Here is a 14,746-nt window from a genome sequence, read left to right on the forward strand (position 1 = left end):
GCAAGTATTTGTAATGTGTAACAGTATTTTTTAATGTGACTATGCCTTTATTTGCACAGTAATCGTTTTAGCGTGTAAAATCTTTGGATTTGTCAATGACGTCATAATGCTGCGCAGCTTATTTGTCTTGATTCGACCATAGGATTCGGCAGAAGAAAGGTTTGTGTTTTAAAGCATACGAAGTGTTTTAGTCAACACAGATCTTTAGACATTTTTTACGGTTTTTATATTAACTGCGAAGAATTTGTAACTATGAATGAATTGCATTTTACATTAATGCCTATGCCTCATATCATATTCATGCTTTGTTGCCAGTCACATTACAAATGATAAACATGGCAAAAATCCAACATAACGTTATAAAATAATAAACAAATACAGACTACAACAAATAGGAAAATTAAACATAAAGTGTAACATATTAAAAAAAATGTCAACTGATGTTTAGCCTAGGCCTATTTGTTTTGTTAATCATTTCAAGACACTTTACTGAAGGGTATGAACGCTAGGTTAATAATAAGTTTATGAAATTAATTCACATTATGAACACGTTCATTATTAATCTTGCACCTAAACAGATAGAAACGTCTTTGTTATTGTTTCTTGTCCCCTCACCTTGATAGTTTACTATAATTTTTGCATTACATGAATTCTGTTTTAGTATTTGAAGCCGCTGGCAGTTGTGCGTAAAGTTAAATTTCAGACGTCCTATGTCCACTTTAACGCTTATGCTGTAACAGCTCATCCTGCTGAAATGTTATCAAAATTTTATAAAGCACTAAAAGCAGCAAATAAAGTGTCTGATATAAGTAGGCAAAAGGGGCTGCAATATGAGTTCGAAGGCTATATTCAAGACATCTAGGTGAAACGTAAGAAACAACAAGGCATCCAAAATAGAGGCAAAAGCATAACGTTACCGGTCACAGTCAAAAAATGAACCACTGCATTTCCTACTAATCGAGACGGAGGCTGGGACTAACAATATCAGGGAGCAACACTGTTCAGGCAAAGCTGGCCTATACCCAGATAGCAAACTGACATTGAATCAACGTGGAAATATGACATCGAAACAACGTTGATCTGACATTGTTTTGCTCATCGAATTAACGTTGAACCAACGTAAGACGCGTCATTCTTTCAAAACTAACGGAAAATCAACTTGAAATCAACGCGTTGTTTCAACGTTATGAAAGCAAACCAATTTTCGATTTTCATTTAGCTTTGAAGAATGCCGCGTCTGACGTTGGTTCAACGTTAATTCGATGAGCAAAATCAACGTTGTTTCAATGTCATGAGAGACGTCGTTTCCACGTTGATTCAATGTCAGTTTGCTGTCTGGGTATTCACTTCTATAATCGTTATTACAAAGCAAACAAACTACCCCAGATAGCAAACTGACATTGAATCAACGTGGAAATATGACATCGAAACAACGTTGATCTGACATTGTTTTGCTCATCGAATTAACGTTGAACCAACGTCAGACGCGTCATTCTTTCAAAACTAATGGAAAATCAACTTGAAATCAACGCGTTGTTTCAACGTTATGAAAGCAAACCAATTTTCGATTTTCATTTAGCTTTGAAGAATGCCGCGTCTGACGTTGGTTCAACGTTAATTCGATGAGCAAAATCAACGTTGTTTCAATGTCATGAGAGACGTCGTTTCCACGTTGATTCAATGTCAGTTTACTGTCTGGGACACGAGTATCCCAGATAGCAAACTGACATTGAATCAACGTAGAAACATGACATCGAAACAACATTGATCTGACATTGTTTTGCTCATCGAATTAATGTTGAACCAACGTCAGACGCGTCATTCTTTCAAAACTAACGGAAAATCAACTTGAAATCAACGCGTTGTTTCAACGTTATGAAAGCAAACCAATTTTCGATTTTCATTTAGCTTTGAAGAATGCCGCGTCTGACGTTGGTTCAACGTTAATTCGATGAGCAAAATCAACGTTGTTTCAATGTCATGAGAGACGTCGTTTCCACGTTGATTCAATGTCAGTTTGCTGTCTGGGTGAGGACATCCACACAGTTTAATCCAAACACTACACTTGTCAGGATTTTACTTCGGTTTTGGGAAGGGAAAAAACGGACACCCCCTCCAACCTCTCTGGGAAACGCGTATCTGTGTTGCAAATGCCCGAGGCACAACGTTTAACCATATTTTGGATAAAACTACGACGGTAATAGCCTGCCGAGACCAAAAATATGAGACGCCTGTGTTGAAAGTCAATGAAGCGCTGTGAAAGTGTCCGACCTCTGTGGGAGCTGGTTCTTGGCTGTGGTGTGATTGGTCAATCTACATTCTAGGGCGTGGCTTAGCCAAAGGTGAATTTATCCCCAAAATCGTGAATAATAAACAGTAATACAGTCACTGGCAAGCAGTGACGGACATTTGCATTATTGGTCAAAACTGTGAACATGCAACAAGAACATAAACGTGTAATGACAACTTTTACAAACCAATTGCAAGTGTTTTTATGAAAGGGGATCTACTGAAGAGTTTTCAAGCTGGACTTGGCTGATCAGGTTTTTTATGACCATCATCACTCTCTAACTCACATCTCACTAATTATTGTACTTTTTGTTCTTTTTCTGTCTCATTTTATACACAGCAGTGTCCAAACACACAAAACTCCTGGTGAAGCAACTGAGATCCACATATACTCTTATAAAGATGGCGTTGATTAAAGAGGAGAGTGAAGAGTTCAGGATTGAAGAAGTATTCACAGTGAAACAAGAAGAAACTGAGGAACAAACAGGTTGGTTTCATTCTCAAAACTCTACAGAAATGAATCATATTTTTGAAGAGTGTCATTAGTAGGGGTGTAACGGTACATGTATTCGTATTGAACCGTTTCGGTTTGAGGCTTCCGGTTCGGTACGCATACAAACCGAACGATTGCTTGGACCATTTTTCTTGCCGGCAAAATTCGTGCTGACGCGGCCAACACAACGTTGCGCAACATCCAAATGGCAAGCGTAATGAAAGCAGAACGAAACTGCGCTCCTAGTTATGTGCTTCACGGATCGTTTATCAGTTCGGACCAGCAACGTCTGTGCAGCGCGAGCCGATCTCGATCAAGCAACACTGTTACCACACCGCGCTAAGAGATCCGGTAAAGAAAACATTTGAATTCGCCACTGAGGTAATAACATCGCTGCGAGATCTAGTGAGAAGCGTTCACATTTCTCCGTTATTTACCGTAGATCTCTGTTAGATCAAACAGCGCTGTCATGGAAACCAGGGGAAACATTGTGCCGTGAATGAACTAGTACTTTACGTCCACAGACCAGCAACATTCACCATGGATTTAATATAGTAACACTAACTGTAACCAGTTTGGCTGGAATGGTGAAATGCTTTCAAGTACTTCACACATCTTTTTCCATCACTTCAAAATTCAAATATTATATAAATAAATATATATTTAAATGTTATTTTTAATGTGATGACCAAAACATTATTTGTTCATCCTTCAAAGATGACCCCCATTTATAAACCTGAAAGTTTCAAGATCTAGGAAAACTCACACTTATTTAAAAATATTTTTTTCTTTAAACAAATAGGAAATTTCTCTGGCATTTCTTTGTTTTTGCTGTATCGAAAACGTACCGAACCGTGACTTTAAAACCGAGGTACGTACCGAACCGTGATTTTTGTGTACCGTTACACCCCTAGTCATTAGTGTTGTAATTAAAGTGGTTTTATTTGACATGGAGCAGTCATCTTATGTGGACAGAAATGTGAGATGATCATCAGACAAATACTAATGCTGCCTTCAAGAGCACTCGAGCACTCGCATGCCTACTTCTATCGGACACTTTATTTGCTGCTTTATAAAAGTTTGATAACATTTCAGCAGGAAGAGCTGTTACAGCATGAGCCATGCAGAGCGCAGATGAAGTTTGACGGATGTAGCAACAGTAACTAAGGGGGGCGGGGCTTAGCCAAAGGTGAATTGTAGACAGCCTTTTCTAAACCTGCTCCAACCTTTAAAAGGGTAATTGGATGCCCATTTTCTACAAGTTGGGATGATTCTTTAGGGTCTTCATGTTAAAAGAGCTGTATGTAAGATTGTGGCCAAAACTGCAATCCCTTTCAAATTGCTGTTGAGCAGTGTATCCCCTCCCCCTCCCCCCTGACTCGAGGTTGCCAGATAGGCAGCAGGATCCAAAAATGTTTTTATCCGACCCGTTTGTAGCTGCAGTTGTGGTAACTACAGCCAAGCTGGCAAACCGGATGCTGCAACACTACTGACTTTGTGATTGGTAGATTGGTGGAGGGTGGAGCATCAGACCAAAACAAAACATGACAACATCAACATCAGTTGAGGGCTGCAACTTCACTTTTTAAAGGACAAGTTCAGTATTTACAATTAAAGCCCTGTTTTAAGATCGTTTCTGATTAAATAGAATGGTTAGGATTGTTTTTTAGACAGATGCTGCTGTCACGAGAATTTTTGGTTTCTGTGTTCGCATATATATATTAGTCTATATTAGTCTATATACAGTGGGGAAAATAATTATTTGATCTCCTGCTGATTTTGTAAGTTTGCTGATTTTTGTAAGTTTGTTTTGTTAGACAGCCTGGACACCATGAACCAAATTTGTCCAGAACCCGACCCGGGACCCATACGGGTTCAGGTTTATATTTTAAATGATCAGCCGGGTCAGGTCCGACTTCGGGTTACTTCGGTTCCAGGGTCTGTTTAACATTGTGTATAATACCCGTGCAATATATATATATATATATATATATATATATTTCATATATATATATATATTTCAAATCAGCAACAAAATATGAGGTGAACTGTCACATAAATGTTTTCTATGACGTTCAAATTGCGTTAAAAAACATATTTTAGGTTGATCCGGCTAGCGTGCATGTGCAGTCTCAAGCGCGTGTCATGTTTCTATGGCAACCAAAGCTTTCGCCAAACCGCGCTTTACATTTTCTCCCCATTTTTTTAATAATATAAATGAACCGTCTAGTTTATTCTTAAAGTTTTGGTGGTCAGATTCAGACTCAATGCAGAGCACAGATATGATAGAAAATAAGCGGCCATGGCACTGAACGAGCAATCGTTATTATAGTTCAAAAGGGCAAACAGTTATTACGGGGTTAACTCGGGTCAGAATGTACATGTGCAAAGTTGCAGTTGTCATCCATCACCGTGACATCAAGTGGATTTTTAAAGCTGAAATAATGAGTGGATTAAGCTTGGAATAACGAGAGAAATAACATGGATAGAACTTTCTTGTCGGTGGATTGTAATGGATCACAGTCAGTCAGGTAACGTTACAAGGAAGTGAGACAACGGCTACTAAGATTAGGTAAGACAAGAAGTTTTATTTTTCGCAACTTATGTGAAATAATATGTGACAATCAGGTCCAGTCGGGTTTGTGTCTTCTCGCCGAGTTCGGGTCCAGTTTTCAAATAATAGACGGGTCCAGGTCGGGTCCAGGCAGTACATTTATGGCATTTCTCGGATCTGCACTGGTCAGGGACAGGGTCCAACTTTTGAAATAATAGACGGGTCCGGGTCGGTTAGGTGTAGCACATTACGGTTCGGGCATGAATTTTTGGACCCGTGATGATATACCTCCAAGGCAACAAAGGTTTGGCCCAAGAAGAAGCACATTAAGGTCATGCAGTGGGCTAGCCAGTCTCCAGACCATAATCCATAATAGAAAATCTGTGGAGGGAGATGAAACTTTAAATTGCTAAACGACAGCCAAGAAACCTTAAGGATTTTGAGAGTATCTGTAACCTGGACCAAAATCCCTCCTGCGATGTGTACAAACCTGGTGAGCAACTGCAAGAAACATGTTACCTCTGTGCTTGCCAACAAAGGTTTCTCCACCAAGTACTAAGGCATGTTTTCAAATGGATCAAATACTTATTTCACTCACTGAAATGCAAATCAATTTATAACCTTTATATAATATAATTAATTTTTTCTGGATTATTTTATTGATATTCTGTCTTTATTTATTAAAATAAACCTACTGTAAAAATTACAGACATTATCAAGGACCCACCTTGATAGGTTTTAATCTCAACTTTGCAACGAGAGAACCACCATTTTTTCAAACTGATTTGGTCGTCAAATGCGGATCACGTTGATTCAATTACCTCAAATTCCCGTATTTATAATTAACATTATACAGGAGTTCAGAAGAGCAACACTAGAAAATTACACCACTTGGGCCACAGTTTAACACAAGCCGGTGTTACAGTGTGATGGAGAGCTGTACACAATGATTTTAACACTGTAACACCATAAGGACTTGCAGCAAAAATTCAACACCACAGAAATTCCTGTGTGCAAGTCATGGTCTATGTTGTCTAAAGGTCTAATAGCAAGAGAAGAATGGTGTTGATGTGACAAATGCCAAAAGCAGGTAATTTTTTACTTTAATAAGCAAATTGTCTGCCCAGATAGCAAACTGACATTGAATCAACGTGGAAATATGACATCGAAACAACGTTGATCTGACATTGTTTTGCTCATCGAATTAACGTTGAACCAACGTCAGACGCGTCATTCTTTCAAAACTAACGGAAAATCAACTTGAAATCAACGCGTTGTTTCAACGTTATGAAAGCAAACCAATTTTCGATTTAATTTAGCTTTGAAGAATGCCGCGTCTGACGTTGGTTCAACGTTAATTCGATGAGCAAATCAACGTTGTTTCAATGTCATGAGAGACGTCGTTTCCACGTTGATTCAATGTCAGTTTGCTGTCTGGGTGTGCTCTGATGAGGCTTACATTCTGACTGAAATTCTTGACAAAATTAAATGACACTTATAATATTATAGGCATAAATGGCAGATTTGAAAGGTGTTTTTAATATCAGCTGCTTTGTGCCGTTTTTGTCTCTTTTCATCTTAGGTCTGATGCCACTGAAAGAGGAGAGTGAAGCACTGAATCAAATGAAAGAAAAAGATCAGTTTGAGAAACATGATTTCATGGCTGCCGGAAATTCCAAGCAGACTGAAAATACTTCTACACAAAAAAGAGTGCCAAACACTGACCCTAACAGTTGTTTCACATGCTTTAGGTGTGATGAGAGTTTCAATCAACAGAAAGACCTTAGAGTCCACATGGTAATTCACAGAGGAGAGAAGCCTTATACCTGCAAATACTGTGGAAAAGATTTCCCTAAAACTGCTTACCTTAAAAGCCACATGAGAGTTCATACTGGAGAGAAGCCTTTTACCTGCCAACAGTGTGAAAAAAGTTTTGCCCAAAAATCAACCCTTACCAGGCACATGAGAATTCATACAGAAGAGAAGCCTTACATCTGCAAACTGTGTGGAAAGAGCTTTAAGTGGAGCATAAGCCTTACCTATCATATAAACAGTCACAGTGGAGTAAAGCCATTCACATGTGATCAGTGTGGAAAAAGTTTTAGACGCAAGAAAAACCTTAGTTCCCACATGAGAGTTCACTCAAGAACGGATCGTTTTATATGTCATGAGTGTGGAAGGAGTTTCTCTGACATAACACACCTCAACAAGCATGTACCAATTCACTCTAAAGAGAAGACTTTCGAATGCCAACATTGTGAAAAGAGATTTAGATTAAAAGTAGGCCTTAAGCGTCACATGAGAATTCACACTGGAGAGACGCCTTATCCATGTCATCACTGTGGAAAGACTTTCAGATTTAAAGAAAGTATTAAGACTCATATGAGACTTCACACTGGAGAGAACCCATACACATGCTCTCAGTGTGGAAAGAGTTTCAAATATAAAGCAACCTTTAAAGCCCATATGAGAAGTCACACTGGAGAGAACCCATACACATGCTCTCAGTGTGGAAAGAGTTTCAAATATAAAGCAACCTTTAAAGCCCATATGAGAAGTCACACTGGAGAGAACCCATACACATGCTCTCAGTGTGGAAAGAGTTTCAAATATAAAGCAACCTTTAAAGCCCATATGAGAAGTCACACTGGAGAGAACCCATACACCTGCAAACTGTGTGGGAAGAGTTTCTCACTAAAAGGAAGTCTTAAGACTCACATGAGAATTCACACTGGAGAGAAACCATTCAAATGCGTTCAGTGTGGAAAATCTTTCACACGCAAAGAATCCCTTGATTACCACCTAAAGATTCATTCCAAAGAGAACTGTTTTAAATGTCATCAGTGTGGAAAGAGTTTCCCAGACAGAAAAAACCTTAAGAGGCATGCAATAATTCACACAGGAGAGCAGCCTTTCACTTGCCAGCTCTGTGGAAAGAGTTGCAGATTTAAAGGCAACCTGAAGAGTCACATGAGAATTCACACCGGAGAGAAGCCTTTCATCTGCCCTCAGTGTGGAAAGAGTTTTGCATTTAAAGGAAACCTTGAAGTTCACATGAGAGTGCACACTAGAGAGAAGCCTTTTAGATGTCTTCAGTGCAAGAAGAGTTTCACACATAAAAAAGATCTGAAACGTCATTCATTAATTCATTCTGGAAAGAATCTGGTGTGTTCTGAGTGTGGCAAGTGTTTTAGAAAAAGGAGCAATTTCAAAAATCACTTGTGCGTTCACTCTGAAGGAAGGTCATTTAATTGTGAACAGTGTAATAAAAGGTTTATTTTGCCATCACACTTAAAGATACACCTGAAAAGTCATGCGGATGTGAGACCCTATTTGTGTTCCTTGTGTGGAAAGAGTTTTAAATGGCTCAGTAATTTAAAATGTCACCAGAAAATGCGTATCTGTGTGAGATCAAGGCTACGGTCATGCCGCAGATGACCTGACCACCTCCTATGCTATAGCTTACAATATTGAGTGATTTTGGAAGACTGACTCTAAATTCAATTGTTTGGATGCATCTCTCGTGTATTTGATTCAGTTTAATACCTTGGTATCAAAATTTTAGATACAATTCTGTCTTGCTGGGAAATGCCACAATGTAAATGAAAATGAATAAAGGATAAACTTTGTGGAATTATGTATATTTTACTGGATTTATTAATTAATTTTTGAAAGAAAAGTACAGGTTGTCAATCTGGTCTTGAATATGGCTGCTGTTTGGGGTACATCGAATTAAATCTGAGAGCCTATTCCTGCTCCGGGTGTTTAACTACTGATACGGTTACACTAATGATTATAGGTATTTCTAGTTTTTTCAGTTAGTCCGTTTATTTACACAGTACACTTTTTCAAGATGAGTTTAGGTGTCCTTTGAAAAAAAAGGAGTCTAAAGATAGAATTCAGAACTGCTATGTACACCAAAGCTCACATGAAAAAACATACCAGAAAATGTTTTACATTTATAAACGTAAAAAGTGCTTTTGTATCTTTTTCTTGTAATTTACCATCTATGTACACCGTGCAGCATCATGAATGATTTAGGATAAATATTTACAATTGTTTATAGCTTTTTTTCAATACTTATTTATAAATGATTCTAGGACCTCAGGTCGTCAGACGGGTTAAAGAAAGCGAATGCTCAGTCCTCCTAGTAGCATGGTTCCCAGACCTGGCGCAGATGACAGGTTCCTTGGCCTGTGATAGTGAGGAAGAATCTGCTCACGCAGGTAAGCGGGACGATTTGGAACCCTCACCCCGACTTGTGAGTCCATGTGTGGCCCTTCAACGGGTATCCGAGGACCTCCCAGAAAAGGTCTTGAATACTATCACTGAGGCTAGAGCCCTGTCTAAGTGGTCAGTGTTCACCGGCTGGTGCAAATCTAGCCATTTCGTACCCCAGTCGTGTGGAGTATCAGTGGGACTCTCCTTCCTGCACGATCTGTTGGATGCGGGTCGCTGTCTGTGGCAGCCATAGCAGCATGCTTTTGTGGCTGGCCAATCACTGGGGAGAAAGGACCTCGTCGTTTGTTTTCTCAAAGGAGCCAGGTTGATGAACCCCTCCAGGCCCCCTTCTATGCCGGCTTGGGGCCTCTCCACGGTCCTTGGGGCCCTGAAGGGTCCCCCATATGAGCCACTGCAGTCGGCTGATCTTAAGCCACTTTCTCTAAAAACTGCTCTCCTGCTGGCTCTGGCATCAGTTCAGTGAGTGGGAGATTTGCAGGCACTCTCTGTGAGCCCTTCCTGCTTGGAGTTTGGTGTTTTGGTTACTCCAGAGTCACGCTCAAGGCGAAGCATGGATATGTACCTAATGTGCTCTCAACTGTTCAGAGTGCAGGTTGTTACATTATCAGCTCTTTCACCCTCGGGGAATGATGGGGAGGCTAATTTGCTCTGCCCTGTCAGAGGTCTAAAAATTTACCTGGAGCATTCTGCGCCTTTCAGGCAATCAGAACAGCTCTTTGTTTGCTTCGGTCATGAAGCAGAGACTGTCTAGATGGATAGTGGATGCCATCTCTCGAGTAGTTGCTTTGGTGGGTCAGGTTTTCCCAATAGGCACTAAAGCTCACTCCACAAGAGGCATTTTGGGCCTGGTCTTCTGGGGCACCAATTCAAGATATGAGCAGCTGCCAGTTGCCTCCTCGTCATCCACATTTGTGAAATTTTATAACATGGAGCTTCCTTGCTTGCTGACTCGAGTCCTCTAAATTCGATAATTAGACCTGACGGTGTCTGGTCTTATCAGTCTAACATTCAACTGTCTATAGGCACAATTGTGCTCTTGTTCATGAAACCCGATTCAGTTCCGGGTCTGTCATTTATGTGTTTTTTTGTGTTTTTCTCCCTATGCTCCAGTTTATGTAGCCAGTTGCTAATAGAGTGCCGTGTTACATTAGCTACGCAACATGAAGTGACCGTTCTCGAAAGGGAACATACTTGGTTACTAACATAACCTTCCTAAGAGTAGGGAAAGAGTATTGCGTAACTAATACGCAGTAGGGGTGCAATGTAACACGCCACCAGGGCCGCATTAAGAGCTTACTTGGCCCCGGGGCTATGAGTTACTGCAGCAGGTCGGAATGGATAGTTTTGACTTTGGTGGGTGTCTTGCTGTTTCTGTTAACAATTAAACTCATCATATGTGTTACGAGAAGGAAGAGTACCAAACCTGTTAAGTTGGTTATTATTAACCAAAAGGATAGAACCGAGAATGGGATATATGGAGTGAAATAGCAGATTTTACACATTTTACACTACTTACAAAACACAACCTCACAAACAATGAACACCCGCTTACTGATTTACAACCCCAAGGGATAGGATCCTTTAACATCAACGTTTATTTTGGTTTATTATTTTAGCACGGAACTGGGGGATTTAATTAATTAACGAGTTAATTAATTAATGAGTCCAGGCACGGGCAGAGGATTTTTTTAGTTTTTCTTTTCTTAGATGATTGGGGTTCATTTTAAATGCTTACACATAGACGTTAAATGACACATAGCATGCGGGGGCATAACATGGGTGGGGTTTTTCTTTGTTTTCGTTTTACTTTCTGTTTCTATTCTTCTATACTTTGTATATTTCTTGGTCTGCTATTTCTTCTCCTCACTATCACTTCAATAGGTTGGCGACCTGGGGATGATGGTGTGGAACTGACGACCGTAGTTCCAGTGGAGGGAGATGAAGACTTAAATTTCGTCTTTTAATATAATTTCATTATTAAATATTATGTATCTGTATTATTATTCTTTATTTAGTATTCATAATAAGTTGTATTATCTTATGAAGTTTAAAATGCATGAATAGACTATAGATTGCATGTACACGTGTTTGAGAATATATTTTAGTTACAAGGAGAGTAGCTGGGATGATTTTGTATTCTGCTTAGAGGTATGCAATGTGCACTTAGCAGACAGTTCCAATGATGCATATTTCAAATGTGTACAGTTTGTATGCACTTTGCAAGAAATGTAATGTTTCAACTGATGCAAATGTACCATTTGTATACCACTAATGTATACACTGAGAAATAGTTTCTTAATGTGGAAAGTGGATTGTATCACGTGCATATACATTTCATTTTAAGCATAAGCAACTTTTGCTAAAAACAAGTTTTTATACCGTACAAGGAAATCGAAAGTCACTCAGTTGTGTATTTAAACCCAGTTATACTGTACTACAGTAGAGAAACAGGGAAATGCATAGACCTGGCATGAATATAACATCTTCTCTGGGTTTCTCTCCTGACATATAAGAATAAAGATTTTTACTTGGCAAGATAACTGGTGTCCGGTCCCGTGAGAATTAAATAATAACGGGGAAAACGAAGGGCTATAATTCCAAGTCTACAGTGACATTAACCACTGAACACATAAAAGCAATCAACTCATTTATCTTTATCAGCAGTGTAATCTGAGATTGTCTTACATTCACAGCAGTTTAGACTAGTTGTCCTGTCAGTCTTGTTCTGTTGGTTTATTTTCCCTATAGGATTTCTTTTTACTCTCTGTGCTTGTGCTTGGTCTATTGCTATCTGCACTCCTTGCTTCTAGAGGATATATAGGAGCTGATTTCTCTTCATTATTATTTTTTCACAATGCTTTTGATTGCCTCAGCATATGAAACATTATGAGTCATCTTATGTTTCTGAACTTCCTTGGCTTCCTTTTGTTTCACACATTCACCGTATGCTGCACTGCGTTGGCCTCCACAATTGCAGCATTTTAGCTCTATATTATCCCCACATTGCCCATACTCATGCTGACTTCCACATTTAGCACACCTAAGTTTGCCTCGGCACGGAGCAGCTACATGTCCAAATCTCTCACATTTAAATCATCTCGTTGGGAGTGGAATTATACTCTCTTACTGAATAGCACATGAAGCCCATTTGAACTTTAGAAGTTATTTCATTCTTAAACCATATTAGTATGGACATACTTTCTCATTTCTCTTTTCCTTTGGTCAATCGCTTTGCATCCACAATATCTGTTATGTGGATGGCTGATGAACCCAATAGCAGACAGCAGATGATGTGCAAAGGGGTTTATTTGTAACAAACAGGAAAATAAAACCCACGAGGGGGCAAAACAAGGCAGGGTAGAACACACCAGACTAAGACTAGAAACTAAGACAGAAACAAAACTACAACATGAACAGACTCTTCTCAAATAACAGCTTACTCAAAGAATTACTCACAGCTTGAAACATGCAACATCAAACAATGAACCGACACAGGACAGCAAACACAAGGGGATAAAATAGGGAACACTAATGACGAGGACAGGTGAAGCTGACTAGACAATGAAGCACTAGACGAGGATAACAAGGGGGCGGGGTAACTTAACGAGACAACACAAGCACATGGCCCAAACAGGCCATGCGCTTGCACACAAAACATGATTCTGTCATGATCCTGCCTCACGACTAGAGGAATTCAAGGACAAGAAGGCAGAATCATGACAGAACCCCCACCTTAAGGAGCGGCTACCAGACGCTCCTCAAGGGGACATTAAACACGGGGACATGACAGACTGTGACAAAGACACAAACCAACAGTACATGGCAAAAACTAACAAGGGCATACAAGAATACACAATGACAGGGTTGGGGTGGAATATCAAAAAGAACATACAATGCAGAGGAGGTGGAGGAAACACAGAGTCTTTGCGTGACAGTCCAGGGTGGGTGGGCGGGACAGGGGTCCTGGGACCACGGGGAGTGGGCTTAGGACAAGAGGACCGAGCAGGCTTGGGAGGAGCGTTGTGGGACAAGGGAAAAACAGTCCGGGGTTGAGCCATGACAGGGGAAACAAACGGAAGTCCAGGAACAGTGGGGACAGGGACAAATGGGGAAACAGACCGGGAATTGGAGGAGCCAGGGGAGACCAGAACAGACGGGGATGCAGTCTTAGTGGCAGCTGGCCTGGGATCAGCATCTAAGTCAGCTGGCTTAGGACCAGCGCTCACTGCAGTTGGACTGCGATCACGACTCTCACTAGATGACTTGAGAACGGTGCTCTGTGCAACAGGCTTGGGATCAGTGAAGACAGCAGCTGGCTTGAGATCTGTGCTCTGTGTAGCAGACTTGGGATCAGTGAAGACTGCAGCTGGCTTGGGATCTGTGCTCGGTGTAGCAGACTTGGGATCAGCGAAGACTGCAGCTGGCTTGGGATCTGTGCTCTGTATAGCATTTGAAACAGGGACTGGGGACGAGACAGGACTGACTGGGACATCAAGAATTCTGGCCAGACGGGATAAATACTCGGACAGGGTTCTGGCAGCGATGATGACTGGCATCTCCTGATGAGCCGAAACGGACTGTACCACCGCCCTTGCAGCGGAATCGACTGCTGCTCTCTCTTCTGCAGACACGGCAGAAGACTCAGAGACGACATTCACAGTACAAGTCTCTGGAATGGATCTCCCCAACGCCGACTGGGAAAAGGCGCTTTCTGCAGCAGGTTGTAGAACGGCGTCTCCTGTTGCAACAACCGGAGCCACACTTACAGCAGCGGGACAGGGAACAGCGCTTCCGACTTCAGCGGCGGGTTGGAGAGCCATCACGGGCTCAGGAGGGGGTAGAGACGGAGAACCAGAAGGTCCTTTCCTCCTCTTCTTCCTCCTGGGTCGTGGGGCGGAGTAGGTAGCCAGACTAGTGACCGGAGAGGGGGGTGAAACAGGAACTGTTACCGGAACAGGTGAGCTCACTGCAGGCGAGGAGGATTCCGGGCAGGAAGACTCTGATGCTGACTCCCATGACGGGTGCCTTCCACGCTTACAATGAAGACTGATGGACGTGGAAGGTGTCTCAGAAGTCGCGGCAAGACTGGGTTGGTCCCCAAGTGTAGCAACGGCTAACAGACGACACTCAGGGATCACAGGAAGTGTAGCGGGAGATGAAGACCTTGT

The 14,746-nt window shown here is 41.0% G+C and overlaps 1 protein-coding gene and 1 long non-coding RNA gene across 3 annotated transcripts in view; one reads left to right on the plus strand and one right to left on the minus strand.

Moving 5' to 3' along the window:
* LOC148966930 (uncharacterized) overlaps window positions 1-14,746 on the minus strand; it is a 461,761-nt gene that overhangs the window by 40,166 nt on the left and 406,849 nt on the right. The gene's annotated exons all lie outside the window — the stretch shown is intronic.
* Window positions 97-8,964, plus strand: LOC120467161 (uncharacterized). 2 transcript variants are annotated; one of them, XM_039655961.2, is made up of 3 exons: window positions 97-159; window positions 2,630-2,776; window positions 6,919-8,964. In XM_039655961.2, the coding sequence occupies exons 2-3, from the start codon at window positions 2,692-2,694 to the stop codon at window positions 8,772-8,774; spliced, it is 1,941 nt and encodes a 646-aa protein (XP_039511895.2). In that variant the 5' UTR covers window positions 97-159; window positions 2,630-2,691; the 3' UTR covers window positions 8,775-8,964. The 2 variants fall into 2 exon arrangements, with proteins under 2 accessions (XP_039511895.2, XP_039511896.2); XM_039655962.2 differs by lacking the exons at window positions 97-159; window positions 2,630-2,776 and adding an exon at window positions 6,118-6,426.

Source organism: Pimephales promelas, chromosome 24 (genome assembly GCF_988280905.1).
Source record: "Pimephales promelas chromosome 24, fPimPro1.hap1.1, whole genome shotgun sequence".
Classification (NCBI taxonomy): domain Eukaryota; kingdom Metazoa; phylum Chordata; class Actinopteri; order Cypriniformes; family Leuciscidae; genus Pimephales; species Pimephales promelas.

Excerpts from the sequence above, each read along its gene's own strand:
- LOC120467161 (XM_039655961.2), top strand. The coding sequence starts at position 2,692 with ATGGCGTTGATTAAAGAGGAGAGTGAAGAGTTCAGGATTGAAGAAGTA. Across the intron at positions 2,777-6,918 it reads AGAAACTGAGGAACAAACAG|GTCTGATGCCACTGAAAGAG; the intron begins GTTGGTTTCATT and ends TTTTCATCTTAG.